General features: G+C 39.3%; 1 protein-coding gene across 2 annotated transcripts in view; it reads left to right on the plus strand.

Annotated features, from left to right (window-relative positions):
• Nucleotides 1-16,836, plus strand: part of asah2 (N-acylsphingosine amidohydrolase 2) — a 92,987-nt gene that overhangs the window by 32,520 nt on the left and 43,631 nt on the right. For both annotated transcript variants that reach the window (XM_087999054.1, XM_043712370.2), the window contains 2 exons: nucleotides 2,414-2,541; nucleotides 6,198-6,275. In XM_087999054.1, coding sequence (XP_087855180.1) covers nucleotides 2,414-2,541; nucleotides 6,198-6,275 — 206 coding nt within the window. The remainder of the gene's footprint in view (nucleotides 1-2,413; nucleotides 2,542-6,197; nucleotides 6,276-16,836) is intronic.

The following is a 16,836-nucleotide window of genomic DNA, read 5'->3' on the forward strand; positions in this document are numbered from 1 at the left end:
ATCTGCATTCAAATTCGACCTCCAAAACTTCACACTTTTCCAGGTTGAACGCCAACTGTCACTTCTCAGCCCAGCTCTGCATTCTGTCAAAGTCTTGTTGTAACCTACTACAGCCCTCCACACTATCCACAACTCGACCAACCTTCGTGTCATCGGCAAACTTACTAACCCACCCTCCCACTTCGTCATCCAAGTCATTTATAAAAATCACAAAAAGCAGAGGTCTCAGAACTGATCCCAGTGGAACACCACTGGTCACCGAGCTCCAGGCTTAATACTTTCCATTTACTACCATCCTCTGTCTTCTATGGGCCAGCCTTTTGTTGTTGGTGTTTGAACCAGTCAAGTATAATGGTAACCGAACAGTTTTCACATGTCCCACTTCCTTTATCCTCAATGTGCGTGCAATCAATGTATTTCAGATTCCCACATGTTCTGGATGTGTATTAGACTGTTATTATTTCAGCAGATTAATGTTCAGTATCACGTTCTAAATTAATCAGGTATGGCTCTGAATAATGTAATTCCAACTGAGAAGGTTTCTAATGATCTAATTTAATGATTTATCATTCAAGAAGGGTTGTCTTCTTTTTAGTAACAATGGTTACCATTTGGAGTTTTAACCCCAGTTATTGGATCAGATGAGCTCTTGCTCCCTATCAGGCTGGCTATGTCTTATCTCAGTCAATACCAAAGTAAGAGAACAAGAATCAAATAGGAAGTCCTTATGACTTCACTTCCTGTCTCTTTATGACTATATCATATGCCCTCACGTACTCTTCTGAAGGCTACAGACCTATTATTCACTGCAAGATGTCTCAGGTTATAAACTGACAAACTCATTTAGTGGCCATTAAGTACATAAGTGAAGAAACCACACTAGAAGTATAGTTCTTCCTCATCAGAAGACAGACAATGACAGTCACATTTGTTACATGAGACTAGAGTATAATTTGATCTGGGCCCATGCCCTTCAGGCCTCTGAGTCTAATGGGGCTGGATTCAGATTCTACTGCAAAGGCTTGAGCACATAACCAAGACTTCAGTTCAGCAGGAATGCTATGTATTTTGTTTTGCTGTCTGCCAAATGAAGGACTAAATGGCAAACTCATTTGCCTTCTTTGGTGAAAGATCTCACAGCAGAATTCAATGGCCTTCCCTGGTCTTCAATGCTAATCTCTGAAACAACATCACAAAACCAGATTAAAAACAGAATAACAGGACACTACCTCGTTGTGTGCAAGGGGGCTGCCATGTTTCCAAAATTGCAATGATGCCTCCTCTTCAAAAGACTATGAAATGCTTCAGAATATCCTGAAGTAATGCTAAGTTCTACAGATTTCATTTCTTCTTTTTTCTCTCTCTTCCTCCTTCTCTCTTTCTTCTTCTCTCTCTCTCCAAACAGAAGATAGAGAAGAGGAAATTTACATATGAGACAAAATGTCAATCAAGCCCATGGAAAAATGTAACATACAAAATGTCTACATTGGGTTGAATGTTTTGTGTATTTGACCAAAATCAAGTTCCAATATCTATACCTATTGTCTCAATTTAAGTTGGGCTGTTTTCTGTGAGTGTAGCTTTTATTTAAACCCTGTGGGTGCTGTGTCACCTGATGAAGCATGACACATGTGTCTCACGTTATGTTACCTTCTGGGTAGTTTATGACAGCAACCATTTTGCTCTGCCTTCTATTTAAGAAGGTAATGTTTCTGAGATGAAATTTCCAAAAATATAATGTAACTTAATACATTTTCAATGGAAACTTTCCTTAATTACCCACTGCTATCATCACTTTGATAAATGATGACAGAAGTAAATTGGAAAATGTGCTTCTTAGATAATAGAAAGCTTATTGCTTTATTTGATTTTATGTGAAATGGAGAAAGCTTACTGAGTCTAAAGACCATTTCCTGCTCTTAGTCATTTGAATTTCAAATAATGTAATACCACATTACTTTAGATATAAAATTACAGTCGTTTTTCTTGACAAAAGATGTTTTAAGCTATTTGGTCTGATGAATGAAATTGTATGGAATCAATTTAGTTTTAAAAAGTGGTGTATTCCCAAATATGAATTGCCTCCTTCCCCTAATATTTATTCCAGTCAAGAAAAGTCACCAACACAGAGTTGATTCATTAATACCTCCCATCTTCTAATCAGAAGCGCCTGAGGTATATGAGAACAATTTGGACCAAATTGCCCTTTGGTTTTAAACACCTCTTGGTGCCTGTCTGAAATTAAAACTTTCAAATGTGGAGGTCACCGGAACAATCATTGTTTTTGAATACTGTGGATTTTTTTTTTTCCAAAATGTTATATATTTGCTTCAAATGATGTGGTTGGACGAATTTGGATCTTTGCTGCATTAATATGCTTTGCATCTGTCTTTTTCAATTCCTATTTCCTCAGAGCATTGATATTGCACACAAGAACATGAAAGCAGGAAGAATATTTATAAATAAGGGAGAAGTGGAAGGCAGCAACATAAACAGAAGCCCCTATTCTTACTTACAGAATCCACAAGGAGAACGAGCCAGGTACCCAATGGAAATAAGAATCAACTAAATATTTTGGGCTTGACAAGTAATCAGCAAGTCTATATGAGAAGTGAAAGCAAAGCAAATAGTGTAACCACAGCAATGGTAATGCCAGGTCAATTAGTAAATAGTGCTTGAGTTTATTTAGTTATCTATTAAGCTGGCTTACAGATTTTCTATTGAAATGAATTTCCATAACCATTGAAAGTTGTTAAAATTGGAAGGACAAATTGAAAGAACAGCTAATAAAGCATACAGTATTCTAAGCTTTGTTAATAGGGATAGAGGGTGTCTTAGAGTTGTACTGCACTGATACAGACCCTTCAGGCAAACTCGTCAATGCTGACTAGATTTCCCAACTAAACTATTCCTGTGCATGGGCAAGGTGGTAATGTTGAACTTGTACAAGACACTACTTAGACCCCAGCTGGAGCGTTACATCTTAAATCATATGCACTAAACTTTAGGAAACTTGTGAAAGCACTAGAGACAGCGCAGAACGATTCCAGGATGAGGAATTTCAGTGCTGAAGATGCAAGTTGATACTGACTACCTTGTAGAAAAGAAGTTTGAGAGGACACCTCTTGAAATATTTAAAGTCGTGTACAGTCTAGATAGATTAAACTGAAGAAATGTGGTAGTGTGGTAAGAAATTGCACAGATTCACTATCATTGGCGAGAGAAAAATTCTCTCCATCCCTGCTTTAAATGGGTGACCCGATACTCTGAGATTATTACCCTCTGTTCCCAGATTCCCAGAATGGGAAACAATCTCTCAACATCTATTATGTCAACATCCCTAAGAATCTTATACATTTCAATAAGGTTCCTTATTGTTCTTGTAAACTCTAATAAGTACACACCCAAGATACTCAACCTCTCCTCAAGAGAAAGTCTGTCCAAACCCAAGATGAGCATAGTGAACCTTTTCTGGACTGTCAATAATGCCAGTATATCTTTCCTTAATTAAGAGAATCAAAGCTGTACTTTACTTACGGTCTGACCAGTGCTTGTAAAGTTTTAGCAAGACTTCCCCAATTTTATACTCTGTTCCCTTTGAAATAAAGGTTGCAAAGTCCTTATTATGAACTGAACTTTGGCACTAGGTTTTTGTGGTTGATGCATGAGGACACCTAACTCCTTCTGTTCTGCAGCTTTGATCCATTTAAATCATATTTATGTTCGTGGTTTTAAAATGTATAGGTTATTTTTAAAATGTCTGTACAAGACCAAAATTGACACCAACAGCTGAATACATCAAATCATTTTCACTTTTGCTTTGAGTTGTTTCTTTATTCCATGATCCCTTGCCTATCACTGCCATTACTGACACCACAGACCATAGCCCCATCTCACACGTAGCTGCACATTCTACCTGAAGATCAAAACAACTTCTGTATTTACTAACTGAACCCATTTCACCAAAACAAGATGTTCTATTTCTCTATTATGCCAGTTATTTTAGAAAGTATAATAATTGAAGCGCGTGTATATTCTAATTGTTTGCATTGGAGCCCAGGATGTATTTTTTGTGATAATCTATGACATAGACTGGAGATGGAGACATTCCTGATGAAGGGCTTATGCCTGAAATGTTGACTCTCCTGCTCCTCAGATGCTGCCCGACCTGCTGTGCTTTTCCAGCGCCACACTTTTCGACTGTAGATGGAGACAGTTGAGTCTCCAGAAGTTACCCGAATTACAGACGCATCTTACATGATTTAAAAGAAAATAGCAGTAACTTTTGCCTTCATAATTGGTATATACACACATTCTTTTAGCCATGGTTCAGTCAATAGCACTCTCAGTTTTGATTCCGAGTTTGTGATTTCAAATCTCTTCCATGACCTGAGCATAAAACTTTGGCTAAAGCTTGAAAGCATTCTGTTTACCTGCACCACAACGAGGATAAAACTTCAAAAGAATTTCAGTGACTGGAAAGTACTTTGGAACATTCAGAGGTCATGAAAAACGCTGTATGAATGTCAATCTGCCTTTCCTGTTCCTGGGCCTGTGGGAAGCTGCTGACACAGGATGGTTGTGATGTTTAATAAAGTCACTGCACTACAGAAATAATGACACCAAAAGAGAAAATGCTGGAAAATCTCAGCAGGTCTGGCAGCATCGGTAAGGAGAGAAAAGAGCTGATGTTTTGAGTCTAACTGACCCTTTGTCCCGGACGAGCCCAAGTTTCTGAAAAGGAGCTTTGACAAAGGGTCAGTTAGACTCAAAAAATCAGCTCTTTTCTCTCCTTACACCTGCTGAGATTTTCCAGCATTTTCTCTTTTGGTTTCAGATTCCAGCATCCGCAGTAATTTGCTTTTATCCAAAAATAATTGATGGTGTGTTTCAGCGTGATAAGAAACTCTCCTTTAGCACTGCATGGTACAGTCCTCAGGATCATCAGGGTAATTTATCACCTCCTGGAGGAATAATGGATTTTCTGTAATTAACCTACGGCCTGTGCCTTCTCATGGAAACTTTCCAATACATTGATCACTTCCACAGCATCAAATATCCCTGCAGATCAGTTCAAAGGTCTTCATCATTAGGTTATTCCATAGCCTTGCTGCAACCTGCCCAGAAAAATCTTGATTTGGAGCTGCTGGTGTTGGACTGGGGTGTGCAAAGTTAAAAATCACGCAACAACAGGTTATAGTCCAACAGGTTTACTTGGAAGCACACCAGCTTTTGGAGAGAAATCTTGGATAGCTTGGACCATCTATTTCTCTCTCTGTCCATTGCTACCTGCAGTATGCTCCACTACTAACTATGAATTTCTCAGAACTACATTCCAAATCCTTTTGCATTTGAAAGGTCATTCTCCCCCTCTCCGTCTGCTTCTTAAAAGCTTGCATTCTTATCAGTATCTTTAGATGTTCAAGAGCCCGACATAATTGGAAATTGCATGAATTATGAACAGGTTCTCCCAAATAAAATGAGAATTTCCCTTTACCGAATTGAATTGAAGTGAATTTATTGTCACTTGTACCAAGGCACAGTGAAAAGCTTTGTCTTGCGAGCAATATAGGCAGATCACATAGTTAAGTAGCATAGATAGTAAATAATAGGTGAACAGCGGCAAAAACAAAAACACAGGTACAGGTAAATGTTAAGAGTTTGAGAGTCCATTCAGTATTCTAACAACAGTAGGGTAGAAACTGTTCCAAAACTGGCTGGTGCGTGTGTTCAGGCTTCTGTACCTTCTCCCCGATGGTAGAGGTTGTAGAAAAACATTGCCAGAGTGGGATGGATCTTTGAGAATGCTGGCGGCCTTTCCTTGACAGCGGGCCTGGTAGATGGGCGATTGTCCGGGCTGAGTTCACCACTCTCTGTAACTGCCTCCGATCTTGAAGGGTACAGTTGCTGTACTAGGTAATGATACATCCAGACAGAATGCTCTCGATGGCGCATCTATAAAAATTGACTAGAGTATTCACTGAGATCTATTATTGAACAAGTCTTGAGATTCAATGTGCTTAGAAATTAGCTTGCAGTTGTTTGTGATTTACAATAAGGGGGGAAGCAGCATCTTTTCATTTTGTTGCCTTGTTTTGAGTGAAATGAATGAAAGTTTAGATAGAGAATGAAATAAATCAAATAAATATCAAAAGTGGTCTGTTTATTGACTTAATTAAATGTTATCATTTATATAGGTACAAATCAAATACAGATAAAGAACTGGTCCTACTCAAAATGGTGGATCTAGATGGACATGGCATTGGCATTCTCAGGTACATTATTTCCACATCTTGTTGAACCTATTTGGGGTGGTCACTGATCTTAGACTGTTCAGGTCCATTCAATATATTGATGGAGTTCATAGCTCCTCAAAGGATATACAAACTTTGGGAGAATCTTTATTCCCAAGTGGGAAACCCAAGAAAAATTCATTTGCTCTTGAAATTCTTTCACTAAAAGGATTTAAAATGCAATAATAATTGTGCTTTCAGTTTCTATAGATTACATGCCAGATGTGTTTTTCCTGTAACATTTGGGATCTCTGGTGTCATAATCTGAAATGATTTTAATGCCCAGGATTCTTTAAAAACCTTCAGCAACTGTCATAGAGATGGACAGCACGGAAACAGACCCTTAGGAGCAACTCGTCAAAGCTGATCAGATATTCCAACCTAATCTAGTCCCACTTGCCAGCACCCGGCTCATATCCCTCCAAACCCTTCCTATCCATATACCCATCCAGATGCTTTTTAAATGTTGCAATTGTACCAGCCTTCATAACTTCCTCTGGCAGCTCATTCCATACACACACCACCCTCTACATTAAAAAGTTGCCACTTAGGTCTCTTTTATATCTTTCCCCTCTCACCGTAAGCCTATGCCCTCTAGTTCTGGACTTGCCCACCCCAGGGAAGAGACCTTGTCTATTTACCCTATCCATGCCCCTCATGATTTTATAAACCTCTATAAGGTCGCCCCTCAGCCTCCAATGCTCAGGGACAACAGCCCCAGCCTTTTCAAACTCTCCCTATAGCTCAAATCCTCCAACCCTGGCAACATCCTTGTAAGTCTTTTCTGAACCCTTTCAAGTTTCACAACATCCTTCCGATAGGAAAGAGACCAGAATTGCATGCAATATTCCAAAAGTGGCCTAACCAATGTCCTGTACAGCTGCAACATGACCTCCCAACTCCTATACTCAATACTCTGACCAATAAAGGAAAAATATTAAATGCCGCCTTCATTATCCTATCTACCTGCGACTCTACTTTCAAGGAGCCATGAACCTCCACGCCAAGGTCTCTCTGTTCAGCAACACTCCATAGGACCTTACCATTAAGTGTATAGGTCCTACTAAGATTTGCTTTCCCAAAATACAAAACCTTGCATTTATTTAAATTAAACTCCATCTGCCACTCCTCAGTCCATTGGCCCATCTGATCAAGATCACGTTGTAATCTGAGGTAACCTTCCTCGCTGTCCTCTACACCTCCAATTTTGGTGTCATCTGCAAACTTATTAACTATACCTCTTATGTTCACATCCAAATCTTCTGTATAAATGACGAAAAGTAGTGGACCCAGCACCAATCCTTGTGGCACTCCACTGGTCACAGGCCTCCAGCCTGAGAAACAACCCTCCACCTCCACCCTCTGTCTTCTACCTTCGAGGGTGGTTTGACTAGTGTTTGGAGAAAGAGGTCTTGCAAGGCACAGCACCTGAAAATACAGCAGGCACAGGAAGGACCAATATGATGTGGATAGACAAAGTCAAAAGTATCTCTGTGGGACAGGCAATGAGGGCAGTGAGGCAAGATCGTTCATGCTGTGGCCAACCTTGGAGCCAGGGTGCATGGCAAGCCAAGCCAGGGTGCACAACAAGGTCCATTTCGACAGAGAAACAGTATCACTCTTTCAGTATTGCAAATGTTCATTTTGTTGTGGAAATTTGAGATACAAGTTTGAATGAGTTGTCTTCAAAAAATGATGAATGGAATTACCTTGATTATCAGTTTGAAGGCAAGTTTGAAGCAAATTGGAATTTGTGAGCTGGCCAGAGACTCTATGGGATTGTTTTGTTGTATCTCTGGGATAAGCATTCTGGTGAGATGACTGGAGAAGAATCCTGAGCTTTAACACCATAGGAGGACAGTCTGTGATTCTAACAAATGATCTGTTGTGCTGGGTACCTGTAATTTACCTGTTTAATATATTACGTTTATTTATTAACTTATAACTTGATGCACAAATGGTATTAATGTATAGCTGGACACAGAGCATGTTCAATAGGAAGCAGAGTATATCCAAATGAAAAAGAAGATCATGCACAGCATGTGATAAGTGTCGGTAAACTAAAGGTAAAAAAGTAACATTTTTCTTGAGCTTGGACTTGGCTACACAAGCTGATACATTAAAGGGCTAAAGTCATACTGTGTTTCATTGGCAGCAGGCCAAGGCCATTTAACCCCATAGGTATGCTCCTGTCATTCAATCAGATCATGGCCGATTTGTGATTTAACTCCATATGTGTGTCATTGCACAGTATTTCTTCATACTGTAGGTAGCTTAAAACCAACAACCTCAAACTTATTACTAACAACTGGCCCAGAATCAGCTGCTTGTGAAAAACCATTCCAAATTTACATCAGCCATTTGAAATATTTCCCAACTCTCCTCTTAAAGTTCCTGGCAGTAATATCCCCAAGTGCGAGGAATCCCATGTAGCAGGAGCATGATCCTGTTAATATCTTGTGAAGTTCAATAAAATCACTTCTAATTTATCTAGCATTGAAGATATGTGATCCTAAGTTGTGTGATAGCTCCTCATGATTTAATTCTTTGAGTTCAAATGTCATTCTGGTAAAACTTTGCTGCATTGTTTCTAAGGTTAATGCATCCTTCCAAAAATATGGTGGCTGGAACTGAACATATTGCTCCAGGTGTGATTTAGGCAGGGCTGTACATTGTTGAAGCATGACTTCTGCCCATAGTATTCTAGTCTTCCAAGTACTGTACAGCAACTCATTACCAGTTTCAATCATTTTCCATTCCTGATGCATACAGAGCATCCAGAATAAGGTGGTGAACTTGCAGCAGGGTTGGCACCTGGGACTTCAATGTTGTGGCCATTTTGGAGATATGGATAGAGCAGGGACAGGAATGGTTGTTGCAGGTTCCAGAGTTTAGATGTTTCAGTAAGAACAAGGAAGGTGCTAAAAGAGGAGAGGTGTGACATTATTAGTTAAGGACAGTATCACGGGGGCAGAAAGGACGTTTGATGAGGACTCATCTACTGAGGTAATATGGGCTGAGGTTAGAAACAGGAAAGGAGATTTTATAGGCCTCCAACAAGTTCCAGAAATGTAGAGGAAAGGATAGCAAAGATAATTCTGGATAGAAGCAAAAGTAACAGGGTAGTTATGGGGGCCTTTAACTTTCCAAATATTGACTGGAAACACAATAGTTCAAGTACTTTAGATGGGTCAGTTTTTGTCCAGTGTGTGCAGGAGGATTTCCTGACACAATATGTAGATAGGTCAACAAGGGGCGAGGCCACATTGGATTTGGTACTGGGTAATGAACCTGGCCAGGTGTTAGATTTGGAGGTAGGTGAGTACTTTGGTGATAGTGACCACGTTTTGGTTATGTTTACTTTAGTGATGGAAAGGGATAGGTATATACTGCAGGGCAAGAGTTATAGCTGGGGGAAAGGCAATTATGATGTGATTAGGCAATATTAAGAATGCATAGGATGGAGAAGGAAACTGCAGGGGATGGGCACAATTGAAATGTGAAAATTATTCAAGGAACAGCTACAGTGTATCGTTGATAAGTCCGTACCTGTCAGGCAGGGAGGAAGTGGTCGAGCACGGGAGCCGTGGTTTACTAAGGAAATTGAATCTCTTGTCAAGTGGAAGAAGGAGGCTTATGTGAAGATGAGATGTGAAGGCTCAGTTAGGGCAGTTGAGTTACATGTTAGCCAGGAGGAACCTAAAGAGAGAGCTAAGAGGAGCCAGGAGGGGACATGAGAAGTTATTGGCAGGTAGGATCAAGGGAAACCCTAAAGCTTTCTGTGGGTATGGAGAAAGTTAGGACTTCAGATGCTGGAGATCAGAGTTGAAGAGTGTGGTGTGCTGGAAAAGCACAGCTGGTCAGGCAGCTTCTAAGGAACTCTTGCTATGTCAGGAATAAAAGATTGACTAGAGGAAGATTAGGGCCAGTCAAAGACAGTCGTGGGAAGTTGTGCATGGAGTCCAAAGAGATAGGAAAGGTGCTAAATTAATATTTTTTGTCTGCATTCACACAGGAAAAAGACAATGTTGTCAAGGAAAATACTGAGATACAGGCTATTAGACAAGATGGCATTGAGGTTCATAAGGAGGAGGTGTTAGCAATTCTGGAAAGTAAGAAAATAGATAAGTCTCCTGGGCCAGATAAGACTTATCCTAGGATTCTCTGGGAACCTAGGGAGGATATTGCAGAGCCTTTGGCTTTGATCTTTATGTCATTATTGTCTATAGGAATAGTGCCAGAATAGGATAGCAAATGCTGTCCCATCGTTCAATAGGGGAGTAGAGACAACCCTGGTAATTATAGACCAGTGAGCCTTACTTCGGTTGTGGGTAAACTGTTTTATAAGAGATAGGATTTACAATCATCTGGAAAGGAATAATTTGATTAGAGATAGTCAACTCAGTTTCGTGAAGGGAAGGTTGTGCCTTGCAAACCTTATTGAGTTCTTTGAGATGGTGACCAAACAGGAGGATGAGGGTAAAGTGGTTGATTTGGTGTATATGGATTTCAGTAAAGCGTTTGATAAGGTTCCCCACGGTAGGCTATTGCTGAAAATACGAAGGCATGGGATTGAGGGTGATTTAGCGGATTGAATCAGAAATTGGCTAACTGAAAGAAGACAGGTGGTTAATGGGAAATGTTCACCCTGGAGTTCAGTTACTAGTGGTGTACCACAAGGATCTGTTTTGGGGCCACTGCTATTTGTTATTTTTATAAATGACCTGGATGAAGGCATAGAAGAATGGGTTACTAAATTTACAGATGACACTAAGGTCGGTGGAGTTGTGGATGTTGCGGGTGTCAGAGCGACATAGATAAGCTGCAGAGCTGGGCTGAGAGGTGGCAAATAGAGTTTAATGTGGAAAAGTGTGAGGTGATTCACTTTGGAAGAAGCAACAATAATAAAGAGTACTAAGCTCATGGTAAGATTCTTGGTGTGTAGATGAGCAGAGAGATCTTGATGTCCATGTGCATAGATCCCTAACAGTTGCCACCAGGTTGGTAGGGTTGTTGAGAACCAATATGGTGTGTTAGCTTTTATTGGTAGAGGGATTGAGGTTTGGATCCATGATGCTATGTTGCAGCTGTACAGTATTCTGGTGCGGCCGTACAGTTCTGGTTGCCGCATTATAGGAAGGATGTGGAAGCATTGGAAAGGGTGCAGAGGAGATTTACCAGGATGTTGCCTGGTCTGGAGGAAACGCCTTACGAGGAAAGGCTAAGGCACTTGAGGCTGTTTTTGTTAGAGAGAAGATTGTTAAGCGATGACTTAATAGAGGCATACAAGATGATCAGAGGATTAGATAAGGTGGACAGTGAGAGCCTTTTTCCTTGGATGGTGATGGCTAGCAGAAGAGGACCTAGCTTTAAAATGAGGGGCGATAGATATAGGACAGATGTCAGAGGTAGCTTCTTTACTCAGTAGTAAGGGTGTGGAATGCCCTGCCTGCAACAATAGTGGACTCGCCAACCTTAGGAGCATTTAAATGGTCATTGGATAGTTTTATGGATGATAATGGAATAGTATAGGTTAGATGGGCTTCAGATTGGTTTCCACAGGTTGGCACAACATTGAGGGCTGAAGGGCCTGTGCTGCGCTGTAATGTTTTATGTTTTATGTTTGTGCTCTTGTTTACTTCTGTGATTGTCCATTCCCTTTTGCTTGCTAAGTAGACTTCTTACCTCTTAGGTGTATAAAGTGTTTCCGTATTGCAAATTCCTTTTTTAAGCACTTCCTTCCTATCTTCTGTCCATTTATCCATAAATATTTTGTCTAATTTGCTGTGGATAGTCTCTGTCTCTCGCCATGGAGTCAGTCTTACAGAAATCTAGAATGCTAGTCACTTTTACATTTTGCCTTTTCAAATGCAACATTGAACTCAATCAAATTACGGGTGCAATAAATAACTGCTGAGTACTGTTTGGCTGTTAACAAAATCTAGCTAATTGCTCGTTAGTAAATCTGACGTAGCTTGCCCCTTGCTGGCCCAGGACCTGAAACGGAGAAGTCTACAGTATCCTGAACACATTCAAGACATTTGCTTCTTTCTGACCTGAACTCAGCTGCTTATCCCAATATATACTGTCTTGCTTTGCTAAAGCTTGTTTATTATTTGAATTAATACATTCTCCTACTTCATATTTGCTACCAGGGGGCTTATGGCACTGAATACAGCCTTAAAACTCTTTCAATTTCTGAGTCCTGTCCATTAAATCTCCACTGATTGCTTGCATCTCCCTCTAACACTTCTTATCTTGGAGGGGTTGCACCAGAACAGAGAGAGGACAGATTCCCTTTTTGGAAATTCACCAGTTGGGAGAGCCTTAAACTAACTCAGCAGAGCTTTGGAAACAGGAAAAGCTATTAGAGAAGAATACCAGGATGCACAAGATACTTGGAGAAACAGATAGCACTGGTAAAGAGAACAGAAAGTTAATAAGTGATGTCAGAGTAAGAGAGAAAGTAATGAATTCTAAACCAAGGTTATTGTGCATGTATATGAATACATGAAGAATAGTCAATATAATTGGGGAGCTAAGGGCACAGATTGCCATGTGGAAATATGTTGTGGTGTTGGCAGAGATCTGGCTCAAGAAACAGTAGGGCTAGGTGTTGCATATTCTTGGGTGTCCAGCAAAGATAGGAAAGAGGTTGTATTGTTGGTTGTGATAGCAGTGGAGTGCTGGGAAGAGGAGGTTCCAAAGAGTTCAAGGGCCTGGTTCTTGAAAAAGAGGTGAGCTAAGTAGATGAGGTTTCAGGAGGAGCATTGAGAAGATGTGATCTTTATACTGTTTGGTTTGGAAGACAATAGAAATGGACAATAGGCAATCCAGAGTCAGAATAATTAACGGGGGAGAGTCAAATTCAACGGGACTGAGTCCGATAGACTGGAATTAAAGGTTGGTGGAAGAAACAGTTGATAAAAATTGGGCCACCTTAAAAAAGAAATGATTTGGGCATAGTCATGGTACATTCCCTCAAAAGAGAATAGTGTGGCAAACAAATCCAGAGCCCCCAAATGAGAATGCAGATGGAAATTAAGATTAAAAAAGGAAAATATTGATTATGACAGATGCCAAGTTGAAAATACAACTGAGAGTCAAGAGAAGGTTCAGAGGGGAAGGTTTAGAGAAGTGAAGAGGGGTTATTAGAATATATAATGGCCGGCAAATGAAGAATCCCAAGATTTTCTCCTATCATATTAATAATATAAGGTGGTAAAAGGAGGGGTAGAACCAATTAAGGACTGAAAGGCTGCCTTCCAAATGGAGACATGGGACATAGCTCAGGTATTAAATGAACACTTTGCCAAGGAGGTGGCTGTGAACCAGGCCATTGTGACAAAAGAGAAAACTCTGTCACTACAAGCGTACCAAATTGATAAGTGGGAAGTTTGGATTGACAGTTGGCACTTAAACTTGGCAAAGCACTAGGGCTGGATGAAATGCATCCAGGACATTGAAGGAATTGAGAGTGGAAATATTTCAGATCAGTGATTATTGAGGGGTGAAGAATTGCAAATATTATTCTGTTCTGGTACTAAGTTTTTGTGTACAATACACCTCTCGGTTCAACACAAGGTCTTTCCTTGAAGTGAACTTAAGGAGCGCATTGACAGTTTGTGTGCACTGTAGCATGTAGTCATTACATAACTGCAGCAGACTAGAAAGGGCACAAGTGCATCATTGCATTTCGATTCAAACACTTTCTATTTCTCCCTAATTATTGAATGTCATAGTTTTTGAATCTTCTATAAGATCTTCCTATGCGAATGGTTACTGGACTGAAGCCAAGATCATAAACATTATGTAGAGCAATATTGCACATTTGAAAATGTGGCTTTAAAGGAATCTTGCTATTGTTCATACTGGTTCAATCATTGGTTCATATTCTTGGAAGTGATATTAGTGAGTGTAGCCATCAAGGTAATGGTTGTATTATTGAACTTTTATCCTTGAATATTATAAATAAAGAAACATAGATGTTGTTGTTTGGCATTAACTGTAGTTTACGAGTTCCATTACCATTGAATCATCAGCAGCTTGAATATCTTTCTACATGGAGTCCTCATCATGGATTTGCTGATCAAAAGTAAAGAAGCCAACATTCCAAATCCCACCTTTCAGCCAGTGGTACCACTCTCCTGGAGAGTAAAAGTGGATTCAGAGTGAATTTTAGTGTAAATCCAAGAGATTTAAGTTCATAATCTAAACAATTCAGTGAAGGCCTGAAGAAGGTACCTCAGTGTTAGAGATGTGCTGTTCAGAGAAGATGTTAAATCAAGACCCTATTGGTTGTTTTAGGTGGTTGTGATAGTATTATTAGTTTTCCTTACAAACTGGCCAACATTTATTCTCACAATCAAACTTATATATATGTTGGCAATGTTTTGCATCAGTGAGAGGAATACAATCATCAAGTATACTATGCAACCATGCCTATAGCATTTAACTAGTTGCTAGAAAGGAAAATCACACCAAGTCTAGTCTGAAAGATGACTTAATAAATATCGCACATTTCTCAGCTACTCCAACCACAGTTCCACAGCTCAGATAACAAATGGGTGCCAATGGTTCGAAAAGAAAAATGGAATAGGAAGTTGCTTTAAAGCACAATATTTCATAATAAGAAAGCCATGTTATAAAAGTAAATGTATCTCCTCTTCTGACAGTTAGCAACAGTTGCAACTGAATTTGGATTTTGTGATTTTGTAGAACTGAAATTAATTTTATGCACTTTTACTTATGGCTCTTTCTTTAGAAAAATATATAATATTCCAAATCATTTTGGCCATAAAAGTTCTTCAGGTACATTAGAAAATAGAATTTATAAAGCAACATGTTTTGGGTATTTTTGGATCATTTTCAAACTTGTTTAAATTTATACTTGTGACTGTGTTGTTAAACTTATTAGTGAGTTTTCTATAGCATTGCGTACAATGAGTCAGATGGTGTGATGTTTCAGAATGACAACACTGTGAACATAAGATAAAATTTTTCAGAAAGTATTGTTTCCTGGGTGGACATTTCTTAATGAATGAATGAGCTCTGGTAATCAAAATGGCTTTTCCCATATATGACAATGGTGATTTAATTACCACGTATTACATACTGTTATTGTAAAGTACAGTTGCAGGAAGACTGAACTTTGATGGTATTTATGCTTCTTTTCCTTGTTCCTTGTTTGTGTGATGCTTTCTCTGACTTTGTCTTCCATGCTTTCTGTATTTCAGGTGATAACTGTCAAAGTAACTATTTATTAATGGTTTCTGTTTCACTTCTTCTCTGTCTTTGTTCCCCTTGCCTTCCTCCACCTTTCATATGCTGCTTTGATGTGTAAAGCTCCTGTATGAGTGCTTTTATTGATGCCGTGAACATTTCTCTTACTTTAAGACTTCTGGTAACACACATGGTGATTTGATTTAATAGGTTTTCTTTGGATCAAATTTCAAAATCTGTCAGTCACTGTCATAGTTAGCAAAAAGCCCTTGCTTGCTCGCTCTCCTTTTGCAGCTCCCTCTCTCCATTTTACTTGCATTTTCCTTATCGGCATAACTTACAATATACTTTAACAAAAACCTAAATTCAATCGCACAGATCACCTCAGGTGTAACCCACTGAAATGAAGGGCTTACAGTTCAGATAATTTCAAAAGGACGCAGGCCAATGCAAAACTTCAAAAGTTTATTAACTGCAACTTTGCAACTCAATGCTATAAAATCCAGTAACCTCATCCTGATATTGTGCATTTGAATTATTTTGAAATTTGGCTTCAGGCCTTTAATTGTTCTAATTGAAAGCTGTCTAAACAGTTGTTTAGCTTAGGGTGAAAGAGAATGTTCTGGGTGGAGGGTATGTTGGTCAAACAAAGCCCTAGTCCATTCAAACTGACGTCATGGGTAAAGAAACCTTAAAATGAAACCTATTGAAAATCATGTGATGGTTTTTATACCTTGACACAGGAAAGGTACATTTCCTTTTTGAAGACAGACACAGTAATCGAGAGAGAGAGAGCGAGCGAGCAAGGAAAGAATGCAACTACGGCTGTGAAGAGCAGGAAAATAAGTTGTGGGGTTAGCAGCCAAGCAGGATGTCGGTGAGAATCCAGTTCTCTGTTTGGAGAAAAAAAAGATGGAACCCATGGAACTTTTGGAAACTTTTGGAAACTTTAGGAATATGGAGTTGCCATAGTGAGCCTGGTCTTTGGTAGAAGTCTGTTCAGGAATACTGAGACTAAGTGAACAAATTTCAAGGCATTGCGGGCTCCAATCTAACATGGCAGGGAAATGCTACCTGGCTGTCAGAAGTATGGTACACTGTGGAAAGAATTACAACACGTATTTTGATTGTGTTAGCTAGTATGAAAGTACTTTTGTGTTTATTTTGATGTATTAGTTGGCTGATAACTAATATTATGTTTATATTGAGTAATTTGTTTGTCACATTAAAAGTCTTAATGCATGCAGTCTTGTTCTTTAGTTTTTCCATTGGTCACTGGAAAATAAATTTATTTTTAAAAGTCATCAGTCTCATACATGGT

The sequence above is a fragment of the Chiloscyllium plagiosum genome, unplaced genomic scaffold, assembly GCF_037043375.1.
Source record: "Chiloscyllium plagiosum isolate Xiang-an unplaced genomic scaffold, Cpla_swu_hap1 HiC_scaffold_22, whole genome shotgun sequence".
Lineage (NCBI taxonomy): Eukaryota > Metazoa > Chordata > Chondrichthyes > Orectolobiformes > Hemiscylliidae > Chiloscyllium > Chiloscyllium plagiosum.